The 24096-nt window shown below is 35.6% G+C and overlaps 1 protein-coding gene across 1 annotated transcript in view; it reads right to left on the bottom strand.

Annotated features, from left to right (window-relative positions):
* The window catches only part of SUN3 (Sad1 and UNC84 domain containing 3), a 47340-nt gene extending 28748 nt beyond the window's left edge, over positions 1-18592 (bottom strand). The window contains exons 1-8 of the mRNA XM_044001128.1: positions 18564-18592; positions 17329-17390; positions 16566-16669; positions 12633-12673; positions 8256-8427; positions 5633-5717; positions 3670-3785; positions 1464-1631 (exon numbers count right to left, since the gene is read on the bottom strand). Coding sequence (XP_043857063.1) covers positions 1464-1631; positions 3670-3785; positions 5633-5717; positions 8256-8427; positions 12633-12673; positions 16566-16669; positions 17329-17390; positions 18564-18592 — 777 coding nt within the window. The remainder of the gene's footprint in view (positions 1-1463; positions 1632-3669; positions 3786-5632; positions 5718-8255; positions 8428-12632; positions 12674-16565; positions 16670-17328; positions 17391-18563) is intronic.
* Between the last annotated feature and the right edge of the window lie 5504 nt (positions 18593-24096).

The raw sequence follows: 24096 nt of genomic DNA on the forward strand, positions 1-24096 counted from the left end.
ATATAAAATTAATAAGTTTTTGCACAAACAAAACTAATGTAATCAAGATTACAAGGGAAGCAGAAAATCAAGAAAGAATTTTTTAAACAAATATCTCTGATAAAGGCTTCATTTCTCAATTATATAGAGAACTGAGTCAAATTTGTAAAAATACAAGTCATTTCCCAACTGATAAATGGTCAAAGGATATGAACAGGCAGTTTTCAGAAAAAGAAATCAAATCTATCCATAATGATATGAAAAAATGCTCTAGATCACTATTGATGAGAGAAATGCAAATTAAAACAACTCTGAGGTATCATCTCATACCTATCAGAGTGGCAAATATAACAAAAATGGAAAATATTGGGTGTTAGAAGGAATGTGGGAAAACTGGGATGCTGATCCATGGTTGGTGGAGTTGTGAAAAGATTCAAGCCATTCTGTAGAACAATTTGGAACTATACCCACAGGGTTATAGAACCATGCATGCCCTTTGATCCAGCAATACCACTACTATGTTTCTATTCCAAAGACATCCCCCAAAAGAGAAAAAGAACTATCTGTACAAAAATACTTATAACAGCTCTTTTCGTGGTGGCTAAGAATTGGAAATTAAAGGAAGGCCCATCAATTGGGGAATGACTAAACAGACTGTGGTATAAGATGGTGATAGAATATTATTGTGTTATAAGAAATGACAAGCAGGATGACTTCAGAAAGGCCTGGAAAGACATGTATGAAATGATGTATAGTGAAGGGAGCAGAACCAAGAGAACATTGTACACAGAGACAGCAATATTATTTGATGAAGAACTGTGAATGAGTTAACTATTCTAAGCAATATAATGATCTAAGACAATCCCAAAGGACTAATGATGAAACATACTATCTACCTCCAAAGAAAAAAACTGATATTGATTGAACACAGACTAAATCATGCTATTTTTTTTGGTGAGGCAATTGGGGTTAAGTGACTTGCCCAGGGTCACACAGCTAGTAAGTATCAAGTGTCTGAGGCCGGATTTGAACTCAGGTACTCCTGATTCCAGGGCTGGGGCTCTATCCACTGTACCACCTAGCTGCCCCAAAGCATGCTATTTTTTACTTTCGTTTTTTCTTTTATTCATGTTTTCTTGTGCAAAATGACTAATATGGTAATGTTTTATATAATTGTATATGTATAACCCACATCTGATTGCTTACCACTTCAGGGAGGAGAGAGGGGAGGGAGGGAAGGAGGGATGAAATTTGGAATTCAAAACTATAAATAAAAATGTTTATTATTAAAAAAGAAGTAAAAAATTATGCACTGTTATCTCAGAAAAATATTGATTTGATTTACTAAATCAATTTGTATTCAGTGTCTCAGGAATTGTGACAATGACTTAAAGTACCTCTACATAGTGTAGTATTTACAGGCCCAATGTACATTTCATCACTTTTTTTAGCACTTTGAATTTTAAATGTAGAAAAATACTTACATAAACAGAAAAGTCCTTGGGAGCACTGTGGGTATTTCCTGAGGGAGAAATCTTCTCTGAGATGTGCTCCATGGTAACTGCTGTTGGTTTGATCTTCCTGGCAAGTCTGATGACAGTATGACCCTTAGAACCTGGAAATGCCCAGCACTTCCCAGGATGGACATCAGGCTAAAAACAATAAAGTTAATATCCTCTTTGAGTGCTTTCTAATACAGTGGTCAATCAGTAAGTGTGAGCGAGCACCCATCAAATGCCTGAGACAAGGCTAGATACTATGAGATATACTAAAGAAATGGAAGAAGAGATCCCTGTTGTCAGGAGTTTACATGCTAGTGAGGGTGACATAATTAATATAAATGAAATATAAGCGATAATTAAATAATGAACTGTGTTTTAAATGCTGTAGGAGTTTAGGGAATACAGAAATCAAAATATAGTAGGAAAGGCTTCATGGAGGAAGTAAGACATGAAGCTGACCTTTCAAGGTGAATAGTGAAGGGATTAGAGTAAAGTAATGCAATCATGGGGGTGACAAATTTAGTTCGTATGATGAAATACCAGGTCTGATATCTAAGGAGGGCTAAAGACCTTCAATCAGATAGTTGTTGTTGTTTGTCCTTCAAGGGTGATGTCTTGACTTGTGCATGAATTGGATTTAAGGAGGCAGAGATGGCAGTGTCAGCCTCTCTCCTCCAGGGTCACTGAAGTCCAGTGCTAAGACAAAAGTCAAGATGCCTGGTGATGGCCTGGGACACAGTGGATGATTTTGACCTTTCTCAATTAAAGCCTTCCCCAGGCCTCAGTTTTTCTGAGGCAATGCCCATTCAATAACTAAAGCTAGGTAAGAATTGGGATTAAAAAAATGGCCTAACTTACCATCACAAAAATATCAATTTTGGAGGGGAATTATTTTCATATCTTGGATACCAAAACCTTATCCCATTCTACTGCTTTAATTCTTTGGGGGGGGGGGGGCAGGGCAATAAGGGTGACTTGCCCAGTCACACAGCTAGTAAGTGTCAAGTGTCTGAGGCCAAATTTGAATTCAGGTCCTACTGAATCCAGGGCTGGTGCTTTATCCACTGCAACACCTAGCTGCTCTAAGACTTATTTTATCTATTTTTTGGGGGGGTGCAATGAGAGTTAAGTGACTTGTTCAAGGTTACACAGCTAGTGTCAAGTATCTGAGGCCAAATTTGAACTCAGGTCCTCCTGAATCCAAGCCTGGTGCTTTATCCACTGTGCCACCTAGCTGCCCCTTGACTGCTTTAATTCTTAACCCAGTTATATTAATTTTGTTTGTGAGTGGGAAAGCAAATTAACTGGAGAGGAATAGAATGTCTTCCTTATTACAGTGAGGGTCCAGTTGAGATTATATCATGTGAATTTGTAGTGTACCAAATCAATGCAATAATCTTCTGTTCAGAAGCAGACAAAAAGCAATGAAGCAAGTGGATGGTAGGGGCAATGTTGGGGTTTGGCAAGGCATAGAAAATGATAAGTCAAGTGGCAAGAGATTCAAGAATGAAGAACAGTGTAAAGGTGAGTTGGTTCACCAAGAGGTCAAGTCAGTTAGGGAAACAGGAATATAACCAATGCAAGGTGATGGCCTGGGAAAGAACTGAGGCATGAAGGGAATGGAGATCATTGAGGATGAAAAACTGTATGATGCAAGTATGCAAACAAACTGATAAGGTAAAAATATTGGTGTAATGAATATAATACCAACTTCATCAACCTCTTTCACAAAGACTATAGACAGAAATACCGTTTGTTTAAGACGTACAGGGACCTGGCATTAACAGTTTAAATGTCAATTTATGAGGAACCTGTAAGGACAATTGGGAATTAAATAAACTACTGTTTAAATTGAGCTTGATCCAGTATTGGGGTTGTTGGGGGGTTTTTAATGGAAAAGAGAATTTAATTGAATCCTAAGAGAACTGAATGTTGAAACTTTCTAGAAATGCGAATAAGTCAGTGGCTGGGGCAGGTTAGAAAAGTGGTGCCTGTAGAATGATCTAATCTGTAAGATCCTTTCAAATTCTAAATTCTATTACCCAATGAACTGTGAAAAGGTAGGGGGATTATATTAGTTCTCTGGAAAAGGAATGAGTAGAGTCTCTCCTCTTAATCAGCTTTGAGGGCTGGGGATTCCATAATCAGGAAAATGAGGAAGAAGATCTATTTCATTTTGTGGTTTTACCTGAAGAATAACATCAGGAGGCATTTCATAACTTAAGAATCCTATCCCGCGCCAATATAGCTTTGCTTTATCATTTTTGTAATTCTCAGATGTTCCTGTTTCAATAATGGAGGCACCTGAAATTAGACAATAAAGAGATAGAAACAGAAAGAGATTAGTATGATTCTAAAAATAAAAGGGAAAAGGTTAATAGAAAAATGAGGTAGTATAGAAGTTTGTTCTCAGAAGATTGCACATTTTAGTGGGAGATTTATCATCAGCTTTGGTGAAAGGAGTATTCATACCCCTGTGAGATCACAGCTTTTTAAAATTACTATATGAAAAAGTCTTAATTCCATCTAATTTATCTTTTATTGCCTATAGCAAGTAATGATAGCTCTCTCTCTCCAATTCTACAGTTTGAAAAATGAGATAATAACTAAAATGGAATTGTGCCTATTAGTAACTGTTTGGCTGATGAAAAATTCCTTGGTTATAACTGCTAACAAGGGATAGTTCCAATTATCAAGATTCTTGAAATCTTGCAATTCATGAAATAAAGGACAAGCTATCTCAAGATCAGGAAAAAGTAAAAAACACCACCACTAAAAAGCACTGCAAGAATAATTTTTATATCACTTTACTGAAGATGGTATCTTTCATTTGAATATCTGAAAACACTTTTAAAAGTAGCTAACTGACAAAAGAAAATTGAAGAAAAAATAAGTGATTTTCTTAAGATCTATGTTAAGATCAGAGCAGGACATTGGAAAAGTTTTCTACCCAAGCTAAGTTTCAGGTTGTTAAACCTCATTTTATGCCTTTGCTTTCTAAAATTTAACAAAAGTTCATATATTGAAGTTTTAGAGATGTACAAGTTTACTTCTGTAGTATAGATCCATCCCTTTGTCAACTGACTGAAATAGTGGTGCTATAAGCTATGAACCTTCTGTTTTCAGTTTCCTAAAGGAACAGTAATTGGGATCACTTTCACTGGAAGGTACTTAGAGCATAGCTCATAAATTTTATGTTATATTTCCTTATATATAATCAGCACTCAAAATGTTGAATTAAAAATGTATTTACCTTCAAAAATTGACATTTAACAAAAAATATGACCAACTTTAGTAGCAATAATCTTTACATTACAGAAGATTCTAACCTTCATTTCTGTTGAACCTCACTCATCCAAACTGGTCAAAGGAAGGAAAAATACACACACACACACACACACACACACACACACACACACACACACACACACACACACTACAATTGGATACAGACATTCATTTTACTCAACAGGGAAATGGGAGAGAAAAGGAAGAAGGGGAAAAGAGAGAGAAAAGAGAGGGAATTAGGAGAGTTTATTAAAGGAGGGAAAGTTCTAAGCAAAACAAACTATTAAGTATATATAAAAATATTTATATAGCTCTTTATGAGGTGGTAAATAATGGGAATCTGAAATAGCACCTATAACTTGGGGAATGGATGAACAAGGCATAGTCTATAAATGTGATGGAATATTATTCTGCTAAATTCTTATCAGCTTAAAGGCAGGATTATAAAGGACTAAAGATGAAACATGCTACCTTACCTTGATAGAGATGTGAAAGGCTCAGAATGGAGAATGAGACCATTTTTTTGGCCATAAACAACGTGGAAATTGGTTTTGATTTACATTTTATAATAGGTTTTATTTTTCTTGTGTTCTCAACTGGTAGTGGTAGGGAGCTTGAGGGGACAGTGAGGAGGATCTACCTAGTTCTTTCAAAGAGAAAAAAGCTACTACCCTTTCTGTCTTCTACCATGTTCATACTCATTCTTATGTTCCCTCTTAAACTGCCAGGTAGAGTCATGTTTTTACTTAGTAAGAAGTATAAAGAATGGAAACATTGAAGTACTATGTACAGATATAGAAACATATACAAATTTGCAGCCAATTCTCTTGTCATGAGTGTTATTTACTCAGTATATAACTCACCTGCAGATTTGAGGGCATAGTCAGCCATCTTGATTTGATCCTCCTTTATCCTTTTAAGGATATAATTCACCAAGGTCATTATTTCCTGTGAGGAAATGAATGATTTATAGTTAATATACAGAGCTACTTGTATTATATCACAATGAAGTACTGTATCACAATGAAATTTATCACCCTGATGTGGTAGGGTTCAGAACAATGTTTAGGGTTTAAATGTTTATTAGAATCAAACTTCTTTTATACTTTTGTATTTAAAAAATTTGGTGTTTCAGTGTCTTCCAGATTGCTCTCTGTTTAGCAGTAATTTTCTAGGACTGAGAATACTATTTTCTAATACCATTACTATCAATAAAAGCATTGTGATACAGTCAAAAGAGTACTCAACTTGAAGTCAGAAGACCATGATTTGAGTACTGGCTCTGGCTCTGCCCTTACTAAGCTTATGAGGCCGTACAGCCTCACCTCTCTGGGAATCAGTTTCCTCATCTATAAAATAAGTATAAGAACACTTGTTTTACCTGCCTTATGGGATTACAATGAGAACTCTGCAAATTTCTAATGTACCATATTGTATGTAAGCTATTATCATCATTATATTATTAATACTAATAGTAATCATTTATTAATGTTAAGTAAGATTATTATGAAATAATATTATCTTAATAACACTTATGGTTTTAAAATAAATTTATATTTATATCTTCATAACTCTCATATTGTCATGCCTTGAATATTTTTAGTTAGCAAAACGAAAGAAAATAACAGTTTATTAACAGGGTGCTAGTGGCTTGCCTCAATGTATGCCAAAAATCCAACATGAAGACTTAACTCATTTTTTATATTATTAGAACACAGAACAACGGGCTAGGTGACATCATGTGGTTGAGGACAACATGACTGGTTACATAGCTGAGGCAAGGGAAACAATATAATTGATCTGAAGTTAGGAATCATGGGGCTAGCAATAACCCCCTCCCTCCCTCATATGACTAAGTATTCATTATTTGATTCCACCTATAATGTTAAAAGAGAGTGGACCAGACTTCTTTGGATAAGCAAACAAGATATCCTTGAAGGATAGATTGGTGGTGTAAGATACAAGACTAGACTCTCTGGTGTCTACCTGCATCCGTCATAACAGATTTCCTTAATTCAAAAATAGAACAGTGATTAGCCAGAGAACTGGGTTTTCAAACTTAACTCCTTACACACCAGTTGAATTTCTGAGCTAAGTTTAGAAGCAAAGAATCATGACTTAGGTAGTTACAGGACAAAATCAATTTCAGAGTGAAATAAAATATAAAATCAATGCTTGTTTTTTTCGATGGAAAAAGCAATATACTAGAAGTCAGGGACCTTAGATTATACAGCCAGTAGTTACCCAAGTCACTTTGAAGAAACCTCTGGATCTCTATTTCCTCATCTGTAAAATCGAGGGGCTTTCTGATAACCCTTTCCACCTCTGAAATTCTACGATTCTGACAAAACCTTGAATTTTTTTGTTACAAGATGGGAGTTAGGAAGAGAAGGTAGTGGCTTCTTTCATTTTCATTTGGCTATCATTGTTTAATTGTTTGCATGCGGCATGAAAACAGGTCTAGACTCTAATGATGAGCCTACACAAGCATTTCCATTTGTCTGAATGACTAAATTACTGGTTCATTCAACTCTGGTTCCATAGGTTCTAATCTAGAAGCCAAATAGTCTATCATTCATCTTCTCTGCTCAGTGACCCATCCAGTATTGTTTTTAAAAAGATGAACTATCTAGTATATCTCTCAAACCTTGATTTGCTTACAGAACTGATTATTTTTTTAAATATTACCAAGAAAATTGTCTATATCATTCTTTTCTTGAACCTTGCATAAATACTGAGATAAATGTAAATTACATCTTACTTCAGGCTGGTAATCTCTCCTCTACTGGTTTGACATGATGCCTAGAAGTCTGCCATTAAGAAATTATTCATTTCTTTAAATGGATTTCATTATCATAGTTCTTTATTGAAATACTACTGCCCTTAGGAAGGTAAACATATTCATCTTTAGACAATCATTAATGCTACAGTTTATCAGTTTGCATTATTAGCTAGAGTATAAATGAAATGAACATCTAGAATTGTTGGATGACTACAATCCTGAGTGAAATGTGGAAATGGGGTGGGGAAAGGATAAAAAGAAAGAAGGAAACTATGGGTTATAGGTGCCCAGTATGAAATTATTGGGTATTTTGCAGAAGGAAGAATGAGGCCAGGTTGCTAAAGAAAAGGTTTGTCTAATTCAGAATTTTTCCCAGAGCTTCTGCTGGTTGGAACGAGTGTGTCTCTGTATGTCTCTTAGAGAATGGACCTAGTAAAAGACTGACAGCTTTAAATTGTTATTTCTTTACCTGGATTAAAAACAAAACAAAATTAAGCACTTTTCTAGGCAGGAAGTCAGCCCTACCAAGTCTTGAAAAACTGAGAAAAGTAAGCTTCTAGGGTTAAGGGCATACCTTGTGCCAAGGCTATATTAGAGAAGAAATGGGGACAAAGTCAAACCTGATTTGGCATTAATACAATTACTTCATACACAGAATTCATTAAAAAGATGACAAACAGAACCCCAAATGAATCCTTTCTTGCCTCATCAGGAATATCTGAATCATCCTGCGTTCCAAAGGGATCTTCATAAATATTCACAATGTAGTTGTCCAGTTTGTTCTTTAAATCGTTAAGTACAGCCTTCATGATTTCTATCTGTTTAGTCAGGGACAGAATTTCTCGGGAATTCTTTTCCAAATAGTACTTTCCCTTCCTGTTAAAAAATGAGAAATTGGTTAGAAATTGATTAGAAAGGAGAAAGAGGTAAAAGACCACCTGCATTTTCCTATTTACCTAAATAATTACATATGGGCTTAGTAAGCCATCAACAGAAGTTCTTAAAATAATATTTATGTATATAATATATTATCTTAACATAGTAAAGATAAATGTTTCAGAGAGAGCAGAGAATGGAGAATGAACATTTGTCCAGTGTAGGGTACCATGGCTGTAGCTGTATGGCCTGGTCTCACAAAGAAAATAATCTGACCTCCCATTTACTGCATTACCTAAGGGGAGATACGTGTGCATGTGCATCGTTTTTTTTTAATTAATAAAGTATTTGTGTGCATCTTTTAGACACACTAACACATTGTTAGCCTGTCCTTGACAATCTTACAGACTTTCTTATCAATAGTTTCCCACAGAAGTATAGGTGGAGTGTGGAATCCCAGACATGCAGAACACAATATCAAAATAAGAGACTCATATCCTAACCGAGCACTGGGATGTCACACAACTTTTTGACTAATCAACCTCCTGTGCACATGCCCCTATACCTCTGATTCCGGCTTATACAGACAAAGGCTTTCTGCCAAGTATGCTTATATAACTTATATGTATAAATATCAGGGAAGGAAGGTTGGGGAGGAGCTAGATGAGAATTCACATAATGTCCAGCAGCCATCCTGGACAGTGATACCCTGCTCCCACCCCTTCCACTAAGTAAGTCTCCTTTAAATAAATTCTATTGGAGCAACTAGATGGCACAGTGGATAGAGCACCAGCCCTGGAGTCAGGAGGACCTGAGTTCAAATCTGGCCTCAGACACTTAACACTAGCTGTGTGACCCTGGGCAAGTCACTTAACCCTAATTGCCTCACCAAAAAATAAATAGATAAATAAATAAATAAATTCTATTTCTTTAACCCTGGAGCTGCCAATGGCTTTCTTCAGTATCAAGTTGTTATCTTGGGGGTTCGGAGAGTATACATCTGAGCCCCTGCCCATACCCAACAATTGGTATAGTCAACAGGATATCATACCCAACATCTAAAAAATATAATTGCCATAAGAATCAAATGCATTATAATTCTGACAGAGATGGCTACAATTAGTGTGACTTTAAGCTTTTTTCCACTTCATGTTCCTGTTTCTAGCAGCAAAATATAATGAAAAGAGAATTGAAGATAGCTGAGTATATATCCCAGCTCTGTCACTTAACTTTTCTGGGGCTCAATCTTTTCTTGTATAAAGTTAAGCGGTTAAATGAGATTGCTTCTAAAGAGTCCTTCTAGTTCCAAAGTCTAAAATTTATTTTAAAGTGGGGATACTCTCTTTCAAGAGATGTTATGGAACAAAAAAAAATGTTAGATTGATAGGTTTTATTTTTTTTAATTTTTTTGGTGAGGCAATTAGGGTTAAGTGACTTGCCCAGGGTCACACAGCTAGTAAGTGTCAAGTGTCTGAGGCTGGATTTGAACTCAGGTCCTCCTGAATCCAGGGCCAGTGCTCTATCCACTGTGCCACCTAGCTGCCCCCGATAGGTTTTATTAAAGAACTATATAACTCTTAGATTATGTTAGGTAGCTTAGCATAGTGAGTGAATAGAATGCTAGACTTAAGAGTTAGGAAGAGCTAGGTTCAAATCCTGCCCTTCACATTTGCCTTTGATGGGCCCTTGACCATGCCTCTGGCAGGCTTTGTGACCATGAGTAAGCCACTTATCCTCTCTGATTCTCAGACAACTAAGACGAAATTATAACTGCCTTATATTTTGCATGTGAGTAGAGAAGTTTCTACCTCAGGAGATTACCAAGTAAAATGATTATTTTTATATGACAGCTTATTATCAAATACATAACATTTTAAGGAAATGGCAGTTACAAAAAGGGTTATGATGAATTTCATGGGATCATGGGCTTTAAAGCTAGTAGGGATCTTAAGTAATTGAGGCCAACTCTTTTGGTTTGTTTTTTCAGAGGAGGAAACAGAGGCCTCCTGATTAGCTACAAAAGGTGGGACTTGAGCCTAAATTTCTGGCAGCCCTGTGTGAATCTTTCCAACAGACTAAACAGAATGGTTCCCTTATAAAAACTGAGGAAAACAACTTTCAATAAATACCTCTCATTCTTTTTGTGTAACAAGAAAAAATGCTGCTTTAATGTTAAAATATGGATGGACCATGTAATAGCTAGGCTTCCTTCTACCTCTGGAATTTCACAATTCCATAAGATCACACGTATCTCTCTGACAAAAGACTTTAATAATATATATTGTTGTAAAATAGAAAAGGGCAAATTTTCATCCTAAACAATGACTCAGGCCTGATATAGAAGCAGTATCTAAAAGAAAAGGTAACCGATTATCTTTACTAATCTAACCATGCTGGGCAATCAGGAAATTGGATGTTATTTTTTCTTAATTAACATCTTCTCAATGTTATGAATGTTCCTCAAAGTAGAACCCAGTACTTAAGTGAACAATTTCCCCAAAACATAAGCAAAAATGTCCAAATGCTCTGTGACTCACAAATAGACTGTGCCCCCCAAATTTGTTTGTAAGCCTGTTCTTTGGAAAATGGTTAGCATTGGTGGTTAGGTCACCAAAAATTTATTCATCCTTAATATATCTAAAATACTATACTGCATATTTGCAATGAAGAACAATAGAAAACAATACTGCTATAATTATATTAACAGGAAAAGAACCCAGTAAAGCTGAATTTTCATTTTTTAAAATGTATTGTGAATACTGGTTCTTGGGGAAAGGCAGGTATGATTAGAAAAGGATCAAGAGGTAGAAACTTTCATAGAGAATCCAAATCAAACTTTGGAGTATTTTCAAGGACTTAGGGGCTTGATGGGTTTTTATTACATGTAATCTTACTTTAAAACTTATGGGCTTTTCTTTCCTTTGGTGTAATTAGTTGGTAACACTTATCCCCTACTTGGGGATATAACCTTGTTCCCAGGGTCTAGGAGCAATCTGACCTATAACAGGAGAAACATAGGAAACCTTGGGTCCAAAGCTCAGTCTTATTTCTTTTGCTCTGACCTTTACTCTGACCTTTGTATCCTGATTCCAAAAATTGGACTCATCTTTTTCTCTGTGTTCAATTTCAGTAACTGAGCCCCTATCTCATTCACTTGTTCTTGCTTTGGTTGCCTGCCCAGTACCTTGGTCCTCCATTACTTCTAGACACAAAGGCCTGCCTGAAAACTACAAACTCTATGGTTCCTTGCTAATTATCATATCTCCCTGATGCGAACTGGATAGCTGGAGCTCTACTATTGTCTACTTAGTGATTCTACTGAAAATATGTTCCATCTCCCTCCTGGAGCACTTACCTGTTGCCCAGAACTAGACGTCTCTGACACAGAAAACCTGCCTGCCTGGACGTGTCTATTCCCATAGCCTATTCTGAGTATCTAGTCTTTAAGTCATAGACATCTGCTATGTGGCTTTTCCGGCTTGCAATGGAACTTCTGTTTTGACACCACTCTTTTATGTAAGTAAAGATGGTTTAGTAGAGAGGTGTTTATGAGGAGAGAGGGGATTGGAGAGGTGTATGACCTTTTAGGCCCATAAGTAGAATGAAGAGAGAAGAAGGTAGTGAGGTAGGGAAAAGTCAAGAGGTTTTCCTCAGGTAAAGGCACCTTCATACAGTTACCCAAAGCAGGTAAGAGGTGATGCCACTGAACCAGGACAATTTTCTTGATCCCTGAAGTGAGCAAGGTGGAGACAGAATGGTCCCAGGGTAGGTGGAAGAGTGATAATGTGCTAATATACCATTTGTATGAATAGAACAATCATAATTGCTTTTAATTTGAGGACTGACTATACTAAAATCATGGTGTAGAGGTAAGATTACTAGGCTAAACTTCAGAAGATCTGGGTTTTCCCCCAGGTTCTATCACCACCTTATTATGTGATCATGATCAACTCATTATCTGAGTTTTGATTTCCTCTTCTTTAAAATGAGGGGTCTGAACTAAATAATCTCCAACTAAAAGAGTCTTATTAACATTTTTAAATGGGGAAGAAAAAAACATGATCTTGGTTGACATGGAGGAAAATATTTGGAAGGTAAGTATATTTTACTATTAAATACATATGTGTCCCTTAAATCACCTCAAAGATACTATTTTTTCCAAAGTAGAAAGACATACACAACAGAAAACAACAACAACTACTCACCTTAGAAGTTCCATTTTACTTTTAGCCATACGAATTCTGGCCTGTAAGAAAAAAGCAGGTTGAACAAATCATTCTGAAATCTCCCCATTCGAAACTAGGTATTTATAAAGATGTGTCTGAAATCCACATCATCCTATGATAAAACTTCAATACATCTACCATGTTTCGTATTTCTCTGTACCATAGATGCTCCATGTTTCTATGCTACTATAGAGAATACGTGTTTAAGAAAGGTAAAAGGTATGGCTACTAATATTGAAAGAGTAAAAAAAAACAGATGGGGGATTTTAAGATGGTTTAGTAGAGAGGCTCTATAGCAGCTTTATAGGACTTACCAAGATTTTGCTACATGAAATTATTGTTACTCTACCAAGTCAGTCAGCTATCATTTATTAAGTTCCTACTATGTACCAGATACTGTGCTGAGTGGTACGGATACAAAGAAAGGGGGAATAGCCACTGGGGGTGAATGGGATAGTGAATCAATTAGTGAGATTTGCTTTGCCTCAGTGAGAACTCAGTTGAAAACTTATAGTGGACCCATTATGCATGATTTTAAAATTTTTCTCCACTTTTGTTCAGCCTAAAAATGCTAGTTGATGAAAATGTTCTTATGATGTTAGAATTAACTTTGTGCTTACAAAATTTCTGCAACTGGGAGTATGAGATCTGGCAGATTCTACTAAGTTTTGAGAATGGTCCCATGGATATATCTTATATCTGTCATCTGAGTATCAGTCTTGAGAGGGTTAGTAACTTGTTGGTAACACAACACTTTGTAGACCAGTTAAGATTTATGTCAATAAAGTATTGAAATATAACTATTTCTTCAAGGGACATGCCTGACTCATGTTCAGCATAAACATATGTATTGCTACTATTCATAATGTATTTCCAATATCCTAGCCAAATCTTCTTACAACAAATGGTTGTAATGAAAATATACATGCCATATTTATAGAATCTAAGAGAGTCTATGGTTGTCTTGTGTTAGAAGATATATCGGTCATTTCGTTCAATCATTGCCAAAAGCATGAATCTGTTCTATTCTGAATTGGTTATCTAGTCTACTTGAATACCTCTATTTATAGTAAACTCATTACCAAATAAGGCATCCAATTCAATATTGAATAGCTCAAAATGTTAGAAAATCTTTGTTACACTGAGCTAAAATTACCTTCTTTAGAACTTTTACCAATAAGTCCCAATTCTCTCTCATATGGATCTAAGTGAAAAAAATTCAAACCTTTTTCCTTGTGGAAACCTTTCCTATAGATCAAGAAAACAATGATGTTCTCCATAATTTTTTTCTTCAGGCTAACTACCCCCAATTCTTTTAATCAATTTTCACATGCCATTATTTTCAAATCCCTCTAAGCATTCTGGTTCCCTGCCTCTGTACAATGTACTGTACATTAAGTAAATGCAATATTCCAGACGTGACCTGATCATCAAAGAATGTAGTGAGACATCACCTCTCTTGAATTTGGAAATTATATTTCTTTTAACTCATAGGATCATAGATTTAGAGCTAGAATGGACCTTAGAAATCATCTAAATAAACCCTTTCATTTAAAAAATAAGGCAACTGAAGCCCAAAGAATTTGTGAGTCATGTTAGGTTTAAGACAGCAATAGCTTTTTGGATGCTACATCACAATGTTGACTCACTGGTCTAAAGCCCTCAAATTTTTGCTTGTCTCTCCCATCGTATCTTTTTAGATTGATTTTTTGAAACCTAAATTTAGGACTTTGCATCTATCCCTATTCAATTTCATTTATGATTTAATTCATTATTCCAGCCTGTTGAGATCTTTTGGGATTTAAAAAACTTTAATATATTAATTTTCTCTTAATTTCATATCATCTAATGATTTGAAAAATATGTAAAATGTTTTCATATAAGTCACTGAGAAAAATTTAATGGAAAAAGTTGTGGACAGAGCTTTAAGACAAGCTTCTACAAACTTAGCTTAGCATTCTTTGGGTCCATCTAATTATTCAAGTAATAACAAATTTCCCTAGTTATACTACCATATAACCTACTTTTCTATCTCTTGTCTATACTTAATTTGAAAACTCAATACAGGAAAATAATCTAAACACTATCTTAAAATTTGTTCTAAAGAGATGATAGTAACTCTATTTTTGTTGTGGAGAATATGACACATGGAATCAGAGAAATTAAAGAGATTACTCTTTTTTCTACATTTCTTTGTTCATTTTATATATCTATAATGCTTCTTATGACAAAGCAGTGTTAAATAAAATATTCCCTTATGATAAAATACTCTTCAATATGGCCACTTCAGTTTTTTCCAAAGTGCCAAGATACAAATGGATAAATTAAATATTCCAGAAAGTTTTATCAGCTGGCATCTTAGACACTTATTGAAAAGAAGATTATTACACTTGGATTTTCTGCAAAACAAACAAACAAAAACCCCATAAACACAGGACCGGAAGGGAACTTATTGCCTCAGGAATAAGATCATTGGTATAGGGAATGCTCCACATCTAGCCTTGGGAACAGCAGTCAGATCAATATTATCATTTTTGGAAAGGTGCCAATTAATTGCCCTATAACACCATTCATGGTCTCTGTGACTTCTCAGTTCAAAAAAACTGGCCATACTCCCCTAATTCTATTTTCTTCTACTATTCTCCTTGCAGGTAGGGACTTTTTTTTTTCCTATGGTATAGTTCCACTCAAAATTTTTTCCTCCCTGTTTCCCTTTTTCCCTTCTTCCCTCCCTCCCTTCCTTCCTGGGAGGTTAAGTGGCTTTCTCCCAGAGTCATGGAGCCAGTATGGATCAGAAGCATCTCCCAGGACAGTTAGTTTTCTATCTTCCATATTATACTGCTTCCTGATTGTTTTAACATTACACCAATGGAAATGTCACACAGACACAAGCCACTTTGAATGTGCATAGATTTTAAAACACGAGCCTTGCTGGAAGTATTTCATTAAAAACATCTCTGTGATGTGCTTTGTCTAATGCTCCTACACAAATTTTCCAACCTTTTTTTAACTATGGACAGCAGGGACATAGGACAGGACAATGGAAAGAGTCCTGGACTTGAAGTCAAAAGATCCAGGAAACCTGAGTTCAGGCCTCAACTTACCACTTACTAGTATAATCTTGAGCAAGTCACTTTATTCCACTTCAAGTTTCTCCTTTGTAAAATGAAGGGGTTGTATTAGAGAACCTTTAAGGTCCCCTTCCAGCTCTGATATTTTATAAGTGACTGCCTAACCTTGTGTGTCTAAGGTTGTGAAGGAGAATACAGGGGCAGAGAGTGAAGGAGAGAAATTGTGTATTATGGTTGATGAAGCTTTGTATTAATGAACTTTTGAAAACTGGTCATGAGCCAGTTGGTGATTGGTCCTGATCCCTGCCATCCTCTGATTTCACACAGCAGAAACACTAGTGACTATTTTTTGGGTTTGTTTAGCTTAACAATTTCATAAAAAATAAAATGATTTTACTTTGATAAATTTAGTCCAGTAGCCCCAAGAAGACAGTCTAAATGAAGAAAAATACTAATCAGAACTTTTACATTGTTATTAAATGTAAGAGAATTTACAAGTACAAGAATCATTGACTCAAGTAATTTTCTGCAAGTAAACAATACAGATAGTAAGAAAGTTTAGGAGTTGTCATAAAAAGAAGAAAATAGAACAAAGAATTAAGGAAAGCACATATAAAGCTATGGGAACAAAGGTACAAGGATGAAAAATGAAACATTTCATTTTCTTAATTGACCAAAGTGTATAAAATAAGACCTGTTAAGCTAGAGTAGCTCTTAAAAAGAAATAAAACATATAATTATTTTGGTGGACTTAAAAAAATATGTTGGAAACTTATCTGGCCTTATGACAAGTATTAGTTTTAAACATGTAACATAGAAAACAATTTAATATAAATGTTACCTGGTAATTGTAGAATTTAGATCCATAATCGGCAAATAGTTCATATAATTGTCTTGGTATGTTAGGTAATTCTGAGCTTTTCAGATTTTCACTATAATACAGTCCTGTTAGTTGTAGAAAAACAAAGTTATTGAAACATAGAGTTGAATCATTATCTGGAAACTTGTACAGCTTGATGTCTGTTATTAGTAGGAAACTAATAGGACTAACTGATATTTGAAGCTATTTTAAAAGTAACACAATGCCATATAATTTTGTTGGAATAAATCAAACTCTGTTTGTAGTTTAAAGTACATATGAAATTCAGTAATAAGTTTAGTGCCCTGGCTGGTGGCTTGGCCTGCATATCATTAGTCTGAAACCTTTCCTGGGCCCCTGGGCTTAGACAGGTCCTTCACAAAGTAGTGGTATACATTCATTGTAGAAAGACATTTTTACTTCAACATATTTTTTTAAAAGATACTAAGGGGAGTTCATATTTCAATTTCATGACATGCAATTCCCAATTCCAAAACAACAAAAAACAAAAAACAAAAATCCTCTGTGTGTGTGTGTGTGTGTGTGTGTGTGTATGTGTTAGAACAACAGAAAAAGGTATGGAAAACAAGTGCTGGTCCAAGTGAACAAGGCCAGATTGGGTTTACAGGTAACTAGTAGTTACTAGTTTGGAACCATATCTTTTATGTGCCTATAGAACTTGCATGACTTGAAACATCCTCTACAAGGATTTTAGGAAACCTTTTATAATTCAACTAAAACTTACCTATAAAGAGAAAAGTCAATAAGAACATCATACTTAGGATGGTCTTCCATGAGCAATATCTCCTAAATGACATAAAACCAAGAGTACAATGTTGCAATAATACTGGAAAACTTTTTTAGACATTGTTGTTATTTATGCCTCTTTCCCCCAAAATCCTCTTTGACTAGGTTAATCTATTTACCATCTTCTTAAAGTGGTTCACCCGTTTCTACATGTAACCTTGAACATATACCAGGACTTCCCCAGAGAATAAAATATAAGAAGTTTTCTATCTAAGATACAGGGTGGGCCAAAAGTCACAAATATTTGATAACTCCTTTATTTTAAAAAAATGATTACAATACCATAGCATTCCATTTCGAAGGTCTTGTCTTATTTTCAAATGTAACACCTCCCCCCTGACCTTCCTTTGAGTACAGAAGATCTACTCTTCCTCTCCCTCCTCACACTTCATTCTGGGCCACTATAGACTGACACTTCCCTCTAATAACTTTAGACATGAACTTCTGTTATGGAAGAATTTGAGTGGGGCATTTGTCTCAGCCTTACCCTCTAGAGTCCTTTCTAGTGGAAGGATATTGTCCCAATCATCAAGTAGGGAATGTTGCTTTCCCCAATGGACCAAGTGCCTCCTGAGCCCCATACTGCCTATCTTGAAGATTTTCATTCTGAGTTAACCCCAAAAATATTGCCAAGGGAGGAGCTATTTCTCCATTTCCCCCCTCCATTTTTTGGAACACACTGACAAATAACTTCAAATGGGTCTCAAACACTGAAAATTGTTCATGGACCAAGACCTTTCCTTCTGTCTGAAGTTGATGAAAACTGCTACATCCCGTGTTATAAAAAGATAGATATCTAAAACATTTAATAATGACTTAAAAAGCTTGGTGCTTCACCAATCCTGTGGTGACCTTTATGAAAGACTCTGTTTTAAAGAGAATCTCCCAGGGAGGCACAAGTGATTTTGGGGCATGAAAAAAAGTTCATCCCAAAGCAAGATGTAGAAGAAATTAGGGTTTGGATAGGGAGTAGGACCTAAAATCTAATCCACAGCTTCTTTATCATTGTTTGATGTGGTCATAGCTATATTGTGAGGGGATGCTTGAGACCAGACCTGATGCTCCCATGCAAAGTCTCCCCTGGACCAGGGTTCAGTGCACAGCTAGAACTTGCCAGCTTTGCACTTACCCTGGCACTCAATGACTACCTTAATTTCTACTATACACACTCACTGATCCAAATATCCCCTCACTCTCTCCATGTTCCCTTGAGCACCAACTCAGCACTCTTTGGAAGTCTCTGAAACAAAGAAACAAAAAAAGTAAGCTTAAAGAAATGAGCACATAAAGAAAAATAGAAGTCTAGATAATAAATACTTCTGAAGAAGGTACCAATGATGTTGGAAACTGCATTACCACTTGAAGACTCTCAGACAAACCCATTCAATAATATATTGTGAGAATTATAAATATAAAATTTCATAAAATATTTCAGACTACCATTCTATCCCATCTCCTCCAGTAGATTGCTCCCTCAATCAACCCAGTCTCTCAGTTATCTTTGATCTCTTCCAATCTACTGGCTGCTTCTCCACTACCTACAAATGTGCCCATGGTTCTCCCATCCTCAAAAAACCTTCACTCAATTTTCTCATACCTGTTATCTTTCATTCCATATTTCTCCTCCTTTTGTAGCTAAACTACTTGAGAAAACCATCTATTATAGATGCCTCTACTCTCTTTTCTTAAATGTCTTCAGTCTGGCTTCCAACCTCATTATTCAACTGAAACTGCTCTCTCCAAAGTTACCAGTGACCCCTTAATTAACAAATCTAATGGACTATTCTCAATCGTCATCCTTCTTGACCTCTCTACAGCCTTTGATCCTATTGATCATCTTCTTCTCAATACTGTCTTCTTCATAGGTTTTTGGGACACTACTCTCTTCTGGGTTTCTTCCTCATCTGATGACTTCTTAGTCTCCTTGGCAGGAACTTCATCTAAATTATGCCCTCTAACCATAAGTGTCCATAAGGGTTCTGTCCTAGGTCCCCTTCTCTTCTTCCTTTATATTGTTTTCATTTGGTAATCTCAGGAGTTCCCATGGATTTAGTTATCATCTCTATGCTGATAGTTCTTAAATTTACTTTCAAGTCCTAACCTCTTTCCTGACCTCCAGACTTTTATCTGAAATTTCCTGTTAGACATCTCAAACTGGATGCCTATGTTGTTGCATTGTTCAGTTACTTCGGCTGTGTCTGACTTTTCATGACCCCATTTGGGGGTTTTCTTGGCAAAGACATTGGAGAGGTTTGTCATTTCCTTCTCCAGCTCATTTTATAGTTTACTAGATGTCTTACAGACATCTCAAACTCAATATGTCCAAAACTGGACTCATTATCTTTCTCCCAAAACAGTCTTCTCTCCTAAACTTCCTTATTACTGTCAAAGGTACCACCATCTTTATAGTCCCCCTGGAACCTATTATCCTCGATGTCTCACAGTCTCTCATCTCCTATAACTGATCTATTGCCAAAATCTGTCAGTTTCTTTACATCTTTCATGTAGACCCCCTTTCTCTTCTCTGATGTTGCCTACACCCTGGTGGTAGCCGTAATCTTACTCCTGAATTATTGCAATAGCCAACTGGCTGGTATGCCTACTATAAATCTCTCTCCACTCCAGTCCATTCTCCATTCTGCCACTATTTTCCTAAAGCTCAGGTCTGACCATGATAACCTTCTACTCAATAAACTCCATTGACTTCCTATCACATCTAGATTTAAATTTAAAATTTTCTGATTGGCTTTCAAAGTTCTTAATAAGTACCTCCCTTGAGGCAGCTAGGTGGCACGGTGGATAAAGCACCAGCCCTGGATTCAGGAGGACCTGAGTTCAAATCCGGCCTCAGACACTTGACACTTACTAGCTGTGTGACCTTGGGCAAGTCACTTAACCCTCATTGCCCCACAAAAAAAAAGACCAAAGAAAAAGTACCTCCCCTTACTTTTCTAGTCTTCTTATACCTTAGACCCCAACCTTCCCCCCCCACACACACACATTCTCTTCAATCCAGTGACACTTCATTGCTTGGAATACTCTTCTTCCTAGGGGCTGCTAGGTGTCACAGTGGATAGAGCACCTTCTCTGGATTCAGGAGGACCTGAGTTCACATCTGGCCTCAGACACTTGACACTTACTAGCTGTGTGACCCTGGGCAAGTCACTTAACCCCAATTGCCTCACAAAAACAAAAACAAAAAAAGGATTACTCTTCCTCCTGGCTTCCCTAGTTTCCTTTAAATCCAAGCTAAAATCCCATGTTTTATAGGAAGTCTTTTCCAATTGCCCTTAATTCTTGTGCCTTCTGTCAATTATTTCCTTTTTATCCTGTATATAGTTTGTTTATACATAGTTGTTTGCAAGTTGTCTTCCCTATTAGAGCTTTGGAAGCAGACACTGCCTTTTACTTTTCTTTGTATCCCTAGCACTTAGCATAGTGCCTGGCACATAGCAGGCATTTAACAAGTATTGACTGACTGGCTACAAAAAGAAACAATAAAGTAGGTGTATAATTCTTTTATATCTTTAAAATGAAGGTGTTGAAGATGATCTCAAAGTTTATTCATCCAATTCAAAATGTTATATTCTCTCCCTCTTTAAATCTTTCATAGGACTTTGTATTTCTCTTAAGCATTCACCAGTGGTTAATTTGTTGCATAATTATCTATCTAATTATCTTATGATTCCTTCAGAACAGGGAGCATAACATATTCATTTCCTGTGCCCTAGAACAAAGCTTCTTAAACTGTGGGTCAGGACCCTATATAGAGTCAAGTAACTAAATGTGGGAATCATGAAAAACTTTGCAGTAAATGTTTGATTTATATACTTATTTTATATACCAATATACCTGGGGTCTTGTAAAAATTCTTGGGTAAAAAGGGGTCTCGAGTGGAAAAAGTTTAAGAAGCCCTGCCCTAGAATACCTAGAATGGTATATTGCAATTACTAGATATTAAATAAATATATGTTGAATTGAGAAAGTAGATCTGACAATTAATAAAAAAGATATGTTTGAATATTGAGGAAATACTGATTCAAACTATATTCTAGGGAATCTAATAACCAAATAGAAATTTAAAACTATTTACAAAAAAAGTACCAAAATTTATTGCTCAAAATAAAAAACTTAAATATACCAATAATAGTTATCAAAGAATTATCAAATGATGATCTTCAGCTATGACAAATTCACTAAAACATCAGAACATTTTTTCAGAACTTCAGAAGACCAATTATTTCCTATAGTCTATAAACTGTTTCAAAATACCTAGAACGACATTTCTTATACATAGTAACTATTGCCTTGCATGTGCATTGTGAATATTTAATAAATGTTCATTGAATTAAATTGAAAAGATGGTTTATTACCTAGATAATTTTAAAGTAAATATGGTTTTGTTCTCCAGATCTGAAAAACAACATAAAGAAAAAATAAAATTATGGGTATCATTCAAATAGCTGCTTATATTAAGGTAAGCATTAGTTATAACCAAATAGTATTTATGCCTAAAATTGAAGATTGGTGTTACATGGATGCCCACCTCAGCATGGGTTGGGCATGGGTGTGCAATAATATAGATGCAGGTTTCATAGGTACCATCTGTGACCTCATGGGTACATGAGTACCAGTTGTGAATGGGGCATATAAGCCACATAATAATAATAATAATAATAATAATAATAATAAAAGATTTAAACTTTGGGCAATCAACATTAAATCCCTGATACTCCACTTTGGCTTACTGATCTCCTATAGATTCCTTTGGCCCTGAATTTTTTTTTTTTATAATTTTTTTTTTTTTTGCAGGCAACAGAGGTAAAGTGACTTTCCCACGGTCACACAGCTAGTAAGTGTCAAGTGTCTGAGGCCGGATTTGAACTCAGGTACTCCTGAATCCAGGGCCGGTGCTTAACCACTGTGCCATCTAGCTGCCCCCTGGCCCTGAATTTTATGATTGGCAACTAGTTTACCTGCTTGCCTCAGTGCCTTGGATATTGGAATCCAATAACAAACCAGACCTGATCTTGCAAGTTATAATTGTTCTTTTCTCAAACTTTGATCCTTTTCCTTCTAGCCTCAGGTAAAGATTACCCTTCCCCCTACCTAAAAATTTTCTAATTGTTTAAATATATCCATCCTACTCTGGGCAGATGTAACAGGTATGACATAAGACAGACTATTACCATAATTCATCACAGGAATGGGAAAAATAGTAAACATGACAATATTATCTTAATATATAATATTTTATATATATTTATATGTGCTGTGTGTGTATAGAAGACATTCAGTAAAATTTAAAATCTGCCTGTAATATATAACTTTTCAAACCCTTTCTCTTGCTGTGTACCTAAGGCAGAATTCCAGGATCCTGGCTATAACTATATTTTATTTCAGATCTCATCTCTGCTTTATCTACATGGATATTTTAAGAGATTTTTTCAGGTACTATGTTGAAACCATAGTTTCCCCCGATTGACCAAATTAACTGTTTTGTTGTAGTAGTTTTAGGGTGAGAGTTTTAGTGAACAGAGATCTTCAACCACTCCTATTTGGACCGTTAACTCTACTACTGACTTATTTCCCATATGGGTTTCCTAATATAAGTTCTTTTTTGTTGTTGTTTTTGGAAATTATATTAAATTAACTGTAACTTTCTCTTTCATAGCTCTGGGCATTTTGGGAAAACACTTCCATGATGGTTCTCTCTCCCTCTTGTCTAGGAACTCTCCCCTCCTGTGTATTCTTATTTCCAATAAATTAAATACAGGACTGCCCTACTACTTTATCAGATTTTTCTTGTGAACATGGTATACTCATCCATTGTAGGAAGGGGGGACTGTGAGCTCCTTAAGATTAAGGTCCATATCTAATGTAAAGCATGAATTCCTCTCTTAAATCCCCTTTTTCCTTCATCATTTAGCAAAATGCTCTGCAAACTGTTGTCATTTAATGATTTTTTAATATTTATTGTCTTATCTTACAGGAGGTGTTAGTCAACTGTGTAGAAAGCTACCAAGCAGTTGAGGTAGATAATTAAGGTAGATAACACTGAGAAAAAGATAATTTGATTTAACAACTAAAAGGTCATTGGTAATTGTTGAGAAAAAATTAGGGTATAAGTTGTATATAAGGTATAAGCCTTAACAGTATGTGTTTGTATTATATGCATACATAATAAGTATATTTGTTCCCCTTAACCAGCACATTTCAACAATTCACTGCATTTCTATGTATATTATATATATATAGGACTTATAAAGTCAAGAAAAAATAGAAATTTAGTCAATACAACCTTTTCATAGGCCAAAAGTTGAGTAAACCCGCTCTAAAAGAAGGAAGAAAACTGTTGGATTGATTTTCAAGTATCTTTCACTTCTAAGTATAACAGATAATTATAAGAAAGTTTACAAAATTACATACCAGTTTAAGTCTGGGATTTGATCTGGAGATAATAAATCACTTCTAGTGATTTTGCCTTCTTCAGGGCAAAGCCCTCAAAGCTTTACACCCCTACTCAGGGTTGGCCTTACCCTTGAGTAATCAATAACTGGTTAAAAAAAAAGAACAGATGATAATCTGTTCTCTCTACGACATTTCATGTAAAACATGAATCAATACGCAAAGAAAAGTATCCAGAGAAATATACAGCTCTCTTCTCCTTCAAGAAGAAAATGGTGAGTGATCCAAGATAGGATTA

This window comes from Dromiciops gliroides, chromosome 1 (assembly GCF_019393635.1).
Source record: "Dromiciops gliroides isolate mDroGli1 chromosome 1, mDroGli1.pri, whole genome shotgun sequence".
Lineage (NCBI taxonomy): Eukaryota > Metazoa > Chordata > Mammalia > Microbiotheria > Microbiotheriidae > Dromiciops > Dromiciops gliroides.